This window comes from Zea mays, chromosome 8, assembly GCF_902167145.1.
Source record: "Zea mays cultivar B73 chromosome 8, Zm-B73-REFERENCE-NAM-5.0, whole genome shotgun sequence".
Classification (NCBI taxonomy): domain Eukaryota; kingdom Viridiplantae; phylum Streptophyta; class Magnoliopsida; order Poales; family Poaceae; genus Zea; species Zea mays.
The window spans coordinates 3,455,684-3,471,344 of record NC_050103.1 but is presented as its reverse complement, the minus strand read 5'-3'; the positions used below and the strand labels follow the sequence as shown (position 1 = coordinate 3,471,344).

The 15,661-nt window shown below is 42.6% G+C and overlaps 1 protein-coding gene across 1 annotated transcript; it reads right to left on the bottom strand.

The window, feature by feature from the left end:
- Positions 1 to 4,668: 4,668 nt before the first annotated feature.
- LOC100193226 (uncharacterized) lies at positions 4,669 to 7,391 on the bottom strand. The gene is made up of 8 exons (NM_001138377.1): positions 6,843 to 7,391; positions 6,453 to 6,520; positions 6,026 to 6,227; positions 5,755 to 5,852; positions 5,595 to 5,664; positions 5,432 to 5,503; positions 5,187 to 5,300; positions 4,669 to 4,948 (listed from the first exon to the last, which is right to left on the bottom strand). The coding sequence occupies exons 1-8, from the start codon at positions 7,278 to 7,280 to the stop codon at positions 4,883 to 4,885; spliced, it is 1,128 nt and encodes a 375-aa protein (NP_001131849.1). The 5' UTR covers positions 7,281 to 7,391; the 3' UTR covers positions 4,669 to 4,882.
- Between the last annotated feature and the right edge of the window lie 8,270 nt (positions 7,392 to 15,661).

Genomic DNA, 15,661 nt, shown 5'->3' with positions numbered 1-15,661 from the left:
TTTGAGAGTAGGTATCTCAGTGACATAACATATCAAATTCAAGAACTGCTAATGTTTACTTTGTTTTTTATTGTCGCGTCTGAACCATCCTCGCAAATCTAGCCCATTTAGATAGTGAGTGTCGCCGCGATGGTGACGTCAGCAGACGATAACTGTTGTGGATGCACCGACATTGCTGTAGTGGAGGCTGGGCCTGACGTTGCGACGATAGCCGGGTGCACCATGACCCGTGCGATGAGCCTCTATCCCTCATATGAAGAAGAAGAGGCTCGTCCTGTCGAGGGCAAACTTGGTGCCGCCATCGACGAAGGTTGCGAGCGGCTCCGTGTTGTTGCAAGAGTCATAGGCGGTGAGCTCCACTAGAAGCACCGAGCCGTTCGTCTACTTAGAAGTCTGCGAATCATTTTGTTTCACATAAAGGCAGATGTTGTCGATGTTAGTCAGTAACCGGAGGTTTGAGTTCCATCAGGATGGGAGCACTTACGGTACTCATAGAGGTGGTTGCCGACACGACGACACAGAAGTAGTTGTTCTTGACTGACCAACCGTAGCTGTGTTAGCGTCTGGGATGCGCCACCTGTGTGGACCGATGACGTGGAACTCCAGGCCATGTGGCGTGACTGCATCGGTGGCGGCGTAGGGGCGAGACGGAAGAAGATGCCTAAAAGTTGCCTATAGGAGGTGAATAGTCGAAACCTGAAAATTATAAACTTTGAACACGAACTTCACCCGAGGTTAGCGTTAGAACGAGTAATGATGAAATCGGAGTGCGGAAGATAGTTCTTCTTGCCATGAGTTGCTCAATTAATTGCGGATTACTTTGGGAGCTAACTAAAATCGATCACAAGCAAGAGAGGGGAGAGGAAGAATCAAATCGCAAAGCAAGATTAACACAAAGACATGAGCGATTTTTTTTTCTGAGGTTTGGTTTTGAAAAACCTACTCCCTTTTCAGGAGGCCATGTAGGCCAGATCTCTTTCAACACTTACCCTCTCTCAAACGATCACTTAGACCAGTTGAGTGCTTCTCCTTAATCTCGAGGGTCACTCAGACCCTATAAGGACCACCACACAATTAGGTGTCTCTTGCTAGCTTTACAAGTCAATGAGAGTTTAGAAGGAGAGGAAGAAAGCACGATCAACAAAGCCAAGCAACAAGAAAAACACAAGATCACACTCTATAGACTTCTCAAGACACTAATCACTAATGATCACTAGTCACAATTATGTCACTTGCAGGAGCTTGGGAGGTTTGAATGTGTCTTGGAGTGATGTGCTTGCTCTTGCATTGAATGTGGATGAGTGAAATGCCTGGATGTATAGAATGGAGGTGGTTGGGGTTGTATTTATAACCACCAACCACTTACTAGCCATTACCAACTTTCTGTCACACGCGGACTGTCCGCGCTCCTAGCCCGGACGATCCGCCCCTGCACATCAACTGCTGATATCGCAACGGTCACCAGTAACTGCTATATCAACGGCTATAAGCGCATTAAATGCATCATCAGATTGTCAGATAAAGTAACCGCAGGCGGTCCGGCCATGCACCCGGACGGTCCCCCATGGACGCTAAAAAATAATTTTATTGAACTCGGCACCTTCGGGTTTTTTCTGGTTTTCAACGGGCAGACAGTCCGCGCCTAAGGGTCGGACGGTCCGCTCTTGGTCCAGGACGGTGCTCTTCTCTCATTCGGATAGTCCGTAGTAGAAGTGTTGAGATTTACACAATTCCTATCCGAGGTGCATCGAGGACGTTCCGCCAGAAGAGCCCAGACGGTCCGTACAGATGAATTTTCCAAAAAGATTTCATGTCCGAAATAATTTACGTTATTCCGAACAATCGACTTAGAATTGAGATAGATATACTTATGCACATATGAATTAATTAACTAGACAAACTAGTTAGTCTATATGGTTGTAATGATTATCAAACACCAAAATTAATTAGAGAAAATAGTTAAGACTATTTCCATTCAACGCGGACGAGGGCTAGCACGACGAGAAGTGTCCGAGAGCTATTGGAAGGGGCCATGGATTTTGCAGCAGGTGGCGTATGGTGTGCGTGCATGGAGTAGGAACGACGGAGCTAGCCTTTGTCTTGGCACCACTGGTCTCCGGTCGCCGTGCTCGCAATTGCTTTAGTGCGTACGGGTGGAGTGGAAATCCATATGCTACGCTCGTTTATTTAGGGCTAATTTGGGAGCCATAAAATCAGAGAAAATTAGAGGGGTTAGATTTCTCTCGTTATTTAATTTTGAATAATGAGAGAATTTTAGCCCATCTAATTCTCTCCGGTTTTTAGACTCTCAAACTAGCCCTTACATGAGAGTGTCTCTTGAGTCTTGATAAGGTCATCTCCAATCATTTACTTTGTACATCTTTTCTTATCTGTTCTACATGAAAGGTTTTTTAGATATATATAGTGAATAAGATACAAGACTTAGATATATTAAGCTATATGAAGAAGTTTTTTAGATGTATCTTGTGCTCGGAAAATCGAAACATAGTATCTATGTTCTAAATACCCTCGCTACTTTATCCGCTTTTCACCGTATACTAGTACTCCCTCCGTCCCAATATATAAGGCGTAACCACCTCTGGTTCAAAGACCAAGAAATGCATTTAATTGTCTCTATACCACTGCATCGATATACGTATGCATAGAGAGAGCACGCCTTATATTGTGGGACAAGAATAAAAAGTGGTTACGCCTTATATCCTGAGACGGAGGGAGTATTTACTTAGGGCCTGTTTGTTTACCCCCAGATTATATAATCTTGATTAAATAATCCTAAGAGGCAAACAAACAGTCCAACTTATTTGCCCAGATTATATAATCTAACCCCTTGGATTATGATAATCCATAAGCAAGTGAGGAGGTGCTTATTTCAGATTATTTTTTTCCACTTCCCCACTACCCTTTCAAGTTTCCTAGAAATTACCCACCAATGCCATTATAATCCACCGAATCGTTTTTGCGCCTATCCGGCATCCAGCGACCAGCAAATCCAGCATAATTCCTCCTCGACTCCTCCTAACCCTAGCCGCCAGGCTCCAGGTGCCCTTGTCTGGTTCGACCTAGTACAAATATAGAGGGCATTCTTGTCTTCCTCATACAAAAGAATCCTATTAACAACTCAAATAATCTGGGTAAACAAACAGGACTAATCAGATTATATAATTCAGATTATATAATCCAGATTATATAATCCTCCAAAAATAATCCAGATTATATAATCCATGAGGGTAAACAAACAGGCCCTTAGTGTGTGTGCGCTGTATTGACCGTATGCTAGCTACTTCTATTCGTTTGTGACCGCAGTTGTTTACCGGATTGTTTTCCACACCATGTATTTTTTTTTACTATACTTCTGTCCAACGCGGCACACACTGCAAGGCTCTTAAAGGCGTGTTAAATTTTAGTGCACTCCACGATAAATCATTGATGGGTCTGTCTTCGCCAACAACTCGGAAGTCGGAACATATGGCCATCTTCAGATCACCCCAGTAGAACCTCCTCTTTTCACCCTTGCACCTAAACAAACAACTCAAAGACAATGTTAAGCACCTTCTGGAGTTCTAGGTAAAACAACCAACAAGCATCTGCTGAAACTCTGAACTCTAGCACTACTGATGAAATTTAACACTTGCTGAAACTTCAACAGTCGCGGACAAGCGTCTACTGAAAACCCACTGAAACTCTGAAATTAAACTCTGAAACTCGCCGACATTTTAAGACTCGCTAGAACTCACAGGAGTACTACTTGTGCAAATGTCAAACTCTAGCAGTACCGGAACACATGGGCTGTACCAAATGGAAGCCAAAAACATATAGTCCAGCTTGAAGAGGACACATGATAGTTTGGCAAGTCATGAGGAATGAGATGGGTGGGTAGCTTTACATAGAGTAGAGCCATGGAACCTAGCCACAAAGGAATTCAAGTTTGGGGAGGACAATGGCACTCGTCCTTTACTATGGGTAATGATGAATGATGTGGTAAGTTATGGGTTGCTCTTTGAATTCATGGTGCATATGGTAAAAGTGAATGAAGGTTTCGAAGGAGCGGTGAAAGTAAATGAGAGCTTAAAAACCCCTTTTTAGTGTGAATTAAATTTCTATAGAATGCAGTAGTCAGCTCTCACAAATGACTAACTACTTACCATAATAAGCTTTAAATTTTACACTGTAAAATTTAAGGATCAGATCAAACTCTATTTCTATTTATTTTTCAACTAAAATTCATTAAGAGCTCAAATAAATTGTGAAGAAACATTTAGATCGTGATCCATTACCATCTCTCTTCACCACTTATGAGCGGTGAAAGTTGAGTTAAAATCATGCTTTAAGTAGAAGAAAATTGCATCTAAGACGTTCACCATGACTTCGATACAATTCGCCACTCTCACCCTCACACAACAACAAAGACATGAATTGGCTTCTCTCCTCCCACAACGCGCATATACAAGAACGGCTTCTGAAGCCAAAACGGTAGAGTTCAAGCCCATTTTTGGTCAAATGGTCAGAAACCAAAGCCACCGTGGCGTGGCTTTACTCTTTTTTTTTAAGAAACCAAGCTCTACCAAAAAGGGCCCAAAAATCAAGCCCCCGAGTAAGAAAAGGTAGATTCAGTGCCTAAAGCTGACACATAAGCGAGATCAAAGAAAAAGATAAATCGATGCTAACTTTACTTTCATTTCTTTTCTTTTCCTAAAAAGTACAATGAGAAAATTATGTATCTTCTTCTATCAGGTATGGTGTGCAAGTGCAAGCAGCTATTTTGGATGTAAACCAAACAACCGACTGCACCTGATACTTTGATATTCCCCATATACAAGGGCAGATCAAAGGAACCTAAGATATAATTGACATCATCCAAAGTTTATATTCCATCATCCCACCGAGGAAGGTTTGCACTAGCTTCATTGACCATTTTCACTAGAGTAACCTGCATTGAGAAAAGATCAGGAAAGGCCAGATTTTAGTTTGTCAAGTGCATTAGCAGTCAAAAGCAAATTTCATGTAAATGGTGACTGGTGAGCATTTTAAAATAATTATGTGGATGGTGAACATTTTAAAATAATTATGTGGATGGTTAACATTTAAAACACATCAATACAATAATAGATCCATTGTGCCGTAACAAACATGCCATGCTTTTCCAATTTATCTGCTAATACACTTACCACACTTTCTGGTACTCCAGGAGGGGGCAATGTAAGATTTCTTGGTGGTGGCCTATCTGGGAATGATCTTTTGTCAAATCGCCATTCACCAACTTTACCATAGGTCAGTTCACCCTAAAAGATTAATAATACTTTCAGTAAAATAACAGGAACAATAAAATATCTACTTTATGCACTCAATATTTTTAAATTTCGTATGGAAACCAGATATATTGAAGAAATTAATCAGTTTGGGATTCTAATACCTTTAGTGAGTAGTCACATCCATAAGTGAAGTGGATTATAAATGTATTCTGGAGCTTTGTATCAAAAGGTGGCTGTATTTGTTTTTTACCATCATGTCAGTCAAACACACATTATTTGAAGTAAGGAATACTACCAAGATAAAAAAGCAAACAAATAGAGCACCTGGATCATGAAATCTTTACGAAGGATATGATGAACTCCATGCAATGCGCTAGCAACAGCGTATGCATACCTAAAGGTCAAAGAAGGCTGGAATTGTAATAATGTAATAAGTGAACATAAGAACTTGCACGGTTTGCATACAGGATAAAGTAATTCTTACATTTCCAACACCCATCCAAAAACTTTATCTGTCTCTTCATCCTCTTTCATTTGAATTGACACATTCATCCATGTGGGGGCAATCTTCTCAAGAATTGTCTGAGAAGCTCTCACAGGAAAAGAAATTGTGTGAAGTGAGGTCTTATGAAGTTACTAAACCGAAATAGTAACAAGCGAAGTAAAGGCTGTGAATGCTAATGCACCAAATGAATGGTCAGAAAATCAATAACATGCTTAGGTGAATGGGTGTTAAGTGTGCAACAAGAAAATACCTTCTTAATGATCACAGGAGAATTCCCAATCGGATCGATATCTGTGACAGGACCTCTTTCTTTAGCATAGTATTTCCTGATAATTTTTTCATGTTCTGATGGTGTAATGTAAAAGAAGGGAAATGCTGCTGGGTCATCGTCATGGGCCAAATTTGGTAGAGGTTTCACAAATATATGGTCTGGTTCTGCCATTAGTATATACCTGCCATTTTCACAAAAGCAGAACGGTCATGTAAACATTAGATTAGTAATAATTTAGTATAAACCTTGTTATTTAAGCATGAGGGAGAAAAATATTCAATTTTTGCTATTTTATAAGTCATGCCTTCCTGTAGGCTAAATCACGAGGTTTGGGTGGATGCTTAAAACCTGCAACTAAAAAGAAAGTATATGACAAAATAAAAAACACAGATCATTCGGAACTTACTCTTCTTCAATCTTTGCTTTCTGAAGCCACTGCACAAATGCCCACGGCCTATTTAGGACCACATATCCCTGCAAAAGAACATTGGAATGTCAGTTGTACAGACCATCAAGACGTCAGACAAGCAAATCAGTGGAATAGATACTTCAATCACGTGACATCAACAGATTACAGAATACATGTTACTGATTTTTTTTTTCTCAGCGAGCAAGCTTCTTGCCAAATAATAATCCGAAAAATAAAAGTTGAATCGCGGCAAGAAATTTTACAGCTACAAAATATGTGCATCTATCTTCTGTAGCCCCCACATTGTCCCACGATGATGAGAAAACAAACAAACAGGCTGAAGGAGAAAAAAAAGGAGGTGATTTTATTGTTTATACGATTGCGTACGTGGTCCTTGCCAGCGGGCAGCGGGTCGACGACGAAGGTGGGGATCTCGTCCATGAGCCCGTCGGGCTTCCCCGAGTGCAGCACGCGCGTGAACCCGCCCATGGCCTCTCCGCCCGGCCGCGCCTGCATCCGCTTGTACCAGAAGTACATGACCCGGCACTGCCACCGGCTGTAGGGCGCGTCCGTGGCCGTGAGCGCCACATGGAACGGCCGCCGTCGCGCCTCGGTGTCCGCCGCCGCGCGCATCCACGCTGGCATGGCCACCACAGGGTCCCTCGTCCCAGCGGTCACCGCCGCGCCTATTCCGCCGCCGCCGTGGAACAGCATGGTGAAGAAGTTGTAGGAGATCAGGAACGCCCCCGCCGCCACCAGCGCTAGCACCAGCGCCGGCGCGCGCGCGATGCCGGCGCCCGCGGCCTTCCGCACCGCGGCGTCCATCGCTCTTTGCCCCCTCTGTCTCTTTCCTACTCTGTATCCCTCTTAAAGAGAGATTCTAGAATTCTTGGCGTGCGAGTTCGGGTTGGGACTTGGGACTGGAGGGAAGCGGCTAGCCGGCTACTGAGGAAAATGGCAGTACAGAGCCATTCCAAGACCAAATGACGTGGTATCCTTCAAAGAAAATGGCTCGCAAGTGCGGCGGAAGCGTGACGGCGACGCTCGCCTGCAGGTGGGCCTCTTCCGGAGAGATGGCAGCGGGGCCGGCATGTAAGCCAGCTGGTCAAGTGATCGGGTCAACGGCCGCCCACCAGTAATTTGACGCTGCTGCAGTGCTGCGTGATCGCCTGATCGGCTCATTGGCTAATCGCACGTGCGCCTTTCTGCAGTTTGTATTGGTTCTACGAGGGTTAGGGCTAGTTTGTCAACTCTATTTTCTCAAGAGATTTTTATTTTTTTAAATAAAATAAACTAAATTTTTCTGAAAAAAATAGGGTTGCTAAGCCGGCTTTTAGATTTATGATGACGTGTTTGATCGCCTGGATCGTGTATCATGCTCCAACTCGGTAAGCTATAGAGATAGCAATAATCTTTTTTATTGACTTATTTGGCCCCGACTGGATAAGTCACAAAAATATAAATAATTATTTTTATTTGCTGATCCCTAGGTTGTTCACATTGTAACCACTGTTAAGGAGAAGATGAAGTCGTGGTGGAAGATTTTCAGGAGTTCCAAGACTACGATGAGTTCTAGGCGTGGGTTAGCGGCAAACTCTAGTCAGCTGACTGTGAAGGCCGTGTTTAGCTATGTTTCGTTTTCGCACTTTGATCTATGTTAATGACTATGTGGATGTCTCGGACATGATGTAATCAACTATTACCTCTTTATGTTATTATTTGAGCACTGTGTGGTGATGTCCGATTATGTATCTGTTGTGTACGTGAATTGCTGATCCTGGCACGTACATGGTTCGCATTTGGTTTGCCTTCTAAAACCGGGTGTGACAACTGCACTACCCGTGTCTACAAGGACATTGTGTACCAAGAACCCTTTAATGACACATGATATGACCATGACATCATTATAAGGGTAATCCTTAAGCTGAAGGTCTTCTTGAGAAAATGTAATGGGCACATGAGATCATTTGGACTTGATGAAGGGTCCTTGTACTCCAACATGTTGTACTCTTCCATGTGCTTCCTTCTTTTGCTTCTTATTGGCTGGTTCAGAGCTTGAACTACCTGTGATTGGGAGCACTAGCTTCGTGGCCTAAGATGACGCAACTTGATCACCTTGCGAAGCCATTGTCGTGGTCGCGAAAGTGAATTCACCGAAGGTGGGCACCACTGTTGGTCACTTATTTCTGATTGTTGTTAATCATAAAACAAGGCAACACGATTGTTAAACGTTAGGGACATTCGTCCTTCGAAGCATTTCTCCCTTCGGGTATAATGAATCTTGGACGAAGGTCATGAAGAAAGCATCTTATCATTCGCAAAAATGAAAATATAATTATAGATGTAATATTATATTTTCATTCATTTCATATTCATTACTTAAACAAATATTAATACTAATATCATATATTAATAAACTGATATACAATGTACATTACATTAATACCTTCGGCTTGCTCGAAGGAGAAAACGAGAGTGCGATCTCAATTCTGGCGTGAACAGTACACCTATTTATAGGCATGGGACGTAGCTCGGGTAAAAATACATTTATAACCCTAACACATACACATAATCCTAGTACAAAACATCAGAAATTAACTAGTCTTTTCCTTTTCGGCTCAACATCATGTTTGACCTTTGTAACCTCCTTAAGTGGAAGTTGTAATCCTTCGGCACTTTAGGCATGTTTGTCGTAGCTTCGACATTCAATCTTGTTGTTTTTGGACAATTTCTCCGTCTTGAAGACCTTCGACAGAGAAGGAGACTCCCAACACATTTGTTTTCAACTTCATAATTAGAAAACTACGCAAAAATTGAATATAACAAACATAATTTAAATTGGTTCACGAGAGCACACAAAATATTGAAAACAGATAATTTAAGAGGTTTATCTCATAATTACAAAGCTTAACAAAACAATGATTAACTTGCTAAATATTATTTCTTGTATAACAACCATAATCTAAATTAAACTATGAAAATACGTGAACTATTAGAAACACTATTTAAAAAGCTTATGCCATAATTATGAAACTAACAAAACTATTTCTACTATTTGGATTCATAATATACATTTTATAAAAAACTGTAACAGTGACCTACATATAATTAAAGATAGATTAAGAGGGGTAGCCGGTAAATTTGTATTTTTGTACAAAGATATCATTATAAACAACTATCTTTTTTACAAAAAACATAAAGGCTATAATTCTTTTTAATTTCTTAATTTGACGACTACGTATGAATCAAATATAACGATCATAATTCAAATTAAATTAATGACACATGTAATTTGTTGAAAACACTAGTATAAAGTATTTTGCATAAACTTATGAATATAGCAACACAATAATCAAATTATTTGCACTCCAAATAACTATTTTTATAAACTGAAAAATGACACTGTGATAGTTACAAAACTAAACGTAGATCGTAGGGGTAGCAGGCAAGATTTTTATCTTCTACCTTGGAACAGCGGCAGGGAGGCGCAAGGTGAGAAGACCTTCGCGTCACGGCAAGGGATGCTCCGGGTGCTCGACAAGCAGGTAGAGACCTTTGGCGACGTGTCGTGACGGCTGAACGGTGTCGGCACTGCACGCGGGGTCCACCGAGGCAAAGAAAGACGACAAAGTGAATGGCAGCACAGCTGAAGCTTCGGCGACAACGAGCGTAGGAGACACGAACACGACGACTGTAACGCCCTGAATTTGGGGGTATAAAATTTCTTCTCCAATATTCACCAAATCTAGGCATTACCTTCTTTCTTTCTTTTCCGCTCCTCCCTCCCATTTTCAAAGTAATGTAGAGATTTATGTCCGTGTTATTGAGAGCACCTAGAGGGGGGGTGAATAGATGATCCTGTAAAACTTGAACTTAATGCCACAAAAACTTGGTTAAACGTTAGCACAGTATTGCCAAGTGGCTAGAGAGGAGTCTTAGCGAAACACAATAACCACAAGAGAATCAACACAGGTAGACACAGTGGTTTATCCCGTGGTTCGGCCAAGTACAACACTTGCCTACTTCCATGTTGTGGCGTCCCAACGGACGAGGGTTGCAATCAACCCCTCTCAAGCGGTCCAAAGACCCACTTGAATACCACGATGTTTGCTTTTCTTTACTATATCTCGTTCGCGAGGAATCTCCACAACTTGGAGTCTCTCGCCCTTACAAAGATGTTCACAAAGAAGCACGGAGTAAGGGAGGGATTAGCAACTCACACAAGACACAAAGATCACAACAAGTACGCACACACAAGATCCAGACTTAAGCTCAAAAGACTAGCACACTAGAACAGAGCTCAAATCACTAGAATGTCGAACAAGTGCGCAAGAATGGAGTATGAGTGATCAAGAGTGCTCAAGGAATGCTTGGTGTTCTCCTCCATGCGCCTAGGGGTCCCTTTTATAGCCCCAAGGCAGCTAGGAGCCGTTGAGAGCAATCCAGGAAGGCAATTCTTGCCTTCTGTCGCCTGGTGCACCGGACAGTCCGGTGCACCACCGGACACTGTCCGGTGTGGATTTCCTTCCTTATTTGGCGAAGCCGACCGTTGGCAGCCTTGGAGCCGTTGGCGCACCGGACATTGTCCGGTGCACACCGGACAGTCCGGTGCCCCCTCCCGACCGTTGGCTCGGCCACGTGTCCCGCGCGGATCGCGCAGCCGACCGTTGGCCCGGCTGACCGTTGGCTCACCGGACAGTCCGGTGCACACCGGACAGTCCGGTGAATTATAGCCGTACGCTGTTAATTCCTTCCCGAGAGCGGCAAGTTCGCCTGAGCCAGCCTGGCACACCGGACACTGTCCAGTGCACCACCGGACACTGTCCGGTGCACCACCGGACAGTCCGGTGCACCAGACCGAGCTGACTTTGGCTGAACAGAGCCATCTCATTTCCAATTCAATCTTTCCTGTTTCCAGCACTTAGACATAATACATTAGTCCATAAAACAATGTATTGAGTCTAGAAACATACCTTTTGACATGATTTGCACTTTGTCCACCACATTGCATAGATCAACACAAAAGAACTTGTGTTGGCACTCAATCACCAAAATACTTAGAAATGGCCCAAGGGCACATTTCCCTTTCAATCTCCCCCTTTTTGGTGATTTATGCCAACACAACATAAAGCAACTAGAACAAGTGCAATATCAATGCAAATGAAAACTCAATATAGTTTTGATTCAAATTTGGCATATATGGATCACTCTTTGCCACCACCTGGTTTGTTTTTGCAAATCAAACTCAATTTCCTATCTCTAAGTCAAATTCACTTGTAGAGACATAAAGAGAGTCATTCCAAGAGAAATTGATTCAAGATTTCAAAAACTCCCCCTTTTTCCCATAATCAACACTTCTCCCCACAAGAAGCCAACTTTTGACAAAAAGAGCCAATAAGAGTATTTTGACAAAACAAAAGCTCTATTCTATTATTTTCAAAATTCTCAAGTGGTAGCTGATCCATTTATTGCTTTGGCCTTTATTTTATCCCCCTTTGGCATCAAGCACCAAAACGGGATCAATCTTGGCCCTAGAACCCCATTGCCTCACCAAAATCTTCAATAAGAATACAAAGGCAATAAGAGTACGTGGGATGAACTTGGAATAAGTTACCCTCTCATCGGAGTGCAGTGGAAGTCTTTCATGGTCCAAGTCCACCTTTTCCCTTTCAAACCTCCTTTGAGACTAAAACAAGCAAACTCAAGCACACGGTTAGTCTCAAAGGGTCAAGTTGTAGTACAACTCCCCCTAAATTTGTTCATCTCTTGCAAATGGACTTGAAAGGTCCGGGGAGTGCTTGTACAACTTGAGCACCATAAATAAACAACAAAAGGCATAAGGAACATGATCAAAGGCATAAACACATGTATGCTATAAATCAATCCAAGTTCCGCGAATCTAAGACATTTAGCTCACTACGCAACTTGCAAAAGGTCTGCTCATCTAAAGGCTTGGTAAAGATATCGGCTAGCTGGTTCTCGGAGCTAACGTGAAACACTTCAATATCTCCCTTTTGCTGGTGGTCTCTCAAAAAGTGATGCCGGATGTCTATGTGCTTTGTGCGGCTGTGTTCAACAGGATTATCCGCCATGCGGATAGCACTCTCATTATCACATAGGAGTGGGACTTTGCTCAGATTGTAGCCAAAGTTCCTGAGGGTTTGCCTCATCCAAAGTAGTTGCGCGCAACACTGTCCTGCGGCAACGTACTCGACCTCAGCGGTGGATAGGGCAACGGAAGTTTGTTTCTTAGAACTCCATGACACCAGGGACCTTCCTAAGAATTGGCACGTCCCCGATGTACTCTTCCTATCGACCTTACATCCAGCATAGTCGAAGTCTGAATATCCAATCAAGTCAAAGGTAGACCCCTTTGGATACCAGATCCCAAAACAAGGCGTAGCGACTAAATATCTAAGAATTCGCTTCACAGCCACTAAGTGACACTCCCTTGGATCAGATTGAAATCTAGCACACATGCATACGCTAAGCATAATATCCGGTCTACTAGCACATAAATAAAGTAAAGACCCTATCATAGACCGGTATGCTTTTTGATCAACGGACTTACCTCCTTTGTTGAGGTCGGTGTGTCCGTCGGTTCCCATCGGAGTTTTTGCGGGCTTGGCGTCCTTCATCCCAAATCGCTTGATCAAGTCTTACGTGTACTTGGTTTGAGAGATGAAGGTTCCATCCTTGAGTTGCCTCACTTGGAACCCAAGGAAGTAGCTTAACTCACCCATCATCGACATCTTGAATTTCTGAGTCATCACCCTGCTAAACTCGGTTAGTAGCTCATACGACGTCTTCTTGAGGAAGCGATGAAGGTAGACCCTGTTGATGGCGTGGCAAGCCGTGTTCACGGCTTCCGACCAAAAGCGCTCGGGGATCTTGAACTCTCCAAGCATCGTCCTCGCCATGTCTATAAGCGTCCTGTTCTTCCTCTCTACCACACCATTTTGCTGTGGTGTGTAGGGAGCGGAGAACTCGTGCTTGATCCCTTCCTCCTCAAGGAACCCCTCTACTTGAAGGTTCTTGAACTCGGACCCATTGTCGCTCCTTATCTTTTTCACCTTGAGCTCAAACTTGTTTTGAGCTCTCCTAAGGAAGCGCTTGAGGGTCCCTTGGGTTTCAGATTTATCCTGCAAGAAGAATACCCAAGTGAAGCGGGAAAAGTCATCAACAATAACTAGACCATACTTACTTCCTCCTATGCTTAGATAGGCGACGGGTCCGAAGAGATCCATGTGAAGCATCTCCAAAGGTCTTGATGTGGTCATCACATTCTTGTTGTGATGCGCTCCTCCCACTTGTTTACCTGCTTGACAAGCTGCACAAGGTCTATCTTTTTCAAAAGTAACATTGGTTAGACCTATCACGTGTTCTCCCTTTAGAAGCTTGTGAAGGTTCTTCATCCCCACATGTGCTAACCGGCGATGCCACAGCCAGCCCATGCTAGTCTTAGCAATTAAGCATGCATCTAGACTGGCCTCCTCTTTTGCAAAATCAACTAAGTAAAGTTTGCCGTCTAATACACCCTTAAAGGCTAATGAACCATCACTTCTTCTAAAGACAGACACATCTACATTAGTGAATAAACAGTTATATCCCATATTGCATAATTGACTAACAGATAGCAAATTATATCCAAGAGACTCAACTAAAAACACATTAGAAATAGAGTGCTCATTTGAGATTGCAATTTTGCCTAAGCCTTTCACCTTGCCTTGATTCCCATCACCGAATATGATTGAATCTTGGGGATCCTTGTTCTTGACGTAGGAGGTGAACATCTTCTTCTCTCCCGTCATGTGGTTTGTGCATCCGCTGTCGATAATCCAGCTTGAACCCCCGGATGCATAAACCTGCAAGGCAAATTTAGGCTTGGGTCTTAGGTACCCAACTCTTGTTGGGTCCTACAAGGTCAGTCACAATTGTCTTAGGGACCCAAATGCAAGTTTTGTCTCCCTTGCATTTTGCCCCTAATTTTCTAGCAACTATCTTCCTATCCTTTCTACAAATAGCAAATGAAGCATTTAAAACATGATATATTGTAGAAGGTTCATTAACTTTCCTAGGAATATTAACACCATTTCTCCTAGGCACATTTCTACCATGCATACAGGAAGAACTAGAAGCAAACATAGCATATGAATCATAAACATGTGAATCAAAAGCATCATGACTTCTATTTGCATTTCTAGCATGTCCCCTATCATGATACATAAAAGCATGGTTCTTTTTAGCACTACTAGCCATAGGGGCCTTCCCTTTCTCCTTGGCGGGGATGGGAGCCTTATGGCTTGTTAAGTTCTTGGCTTCCCTCTTGAAACCAAGTCCATCCTTAATTGAGGGGTGTCTACCAACCGTGTAGGCATCCCTTGCAAATTTTAACTTATCAAATTCGCTTTTGCTAGCCTTAAGTTGGGCATTAAGACTAGCTACTTCATCATTCAATTTAGAAATTGAAACTAGGTGTTCACTACAAGCATCAATATTAAAATCTTTACACCTAGTGCAAACCACAACATGTTCTACACAAGATGTTGATTTATTAGCTATTTCTAACTTAGCAGTCAAGTCATCGTTTATGCTTTTTAAACTAGAAATAGAGTCATGGCATGTAGACAATTCACAAGAAAGCATTTCATTCCTCTTTATTTCTAAAGCAAGGGATTTTTGAGCTTCTACAAACTTGTCATGTTCATCATATAAGAGATCCTCTTGCTTTTCTAGCAATCTATTCTTATCATTCAAAGCATCAATCAATTCATTTATTTTATCCACCTTGGTTCTATCTAGACCCTTGAATAAACATGAATAATCTATTTCATCATCATCACTAGATTCATCCTCACTTGAAGAAGCATAAGTACTAGTGTTACGAGCGCTTACCTTCTTTTCCCTTGCCATGAGGCAAGTGTGATGCTCGTTGGGGAAGAGGGATGACTTGTTGAAGGCAGTGGCGGCAAGTCCTTCGTTGTCGGAGTCGGACGACGAACAATCCGAGTCCCACTCCCTGCCAAGATGTGCCTCGCCTTTTGCCTTCTTATAATTCTTCTTCTTCTCCCTCTTGTTCCCTTCTTCCTGGTCACTATCATTGTCGGGACAGTTAGTAATAAAATGACCAACCTTACCACATTTGAAGCATGAGCGCTTCCCCTTTGTCTTGGTCTTGCTTGGCTACCCCTTGCGACCCTTTAGCG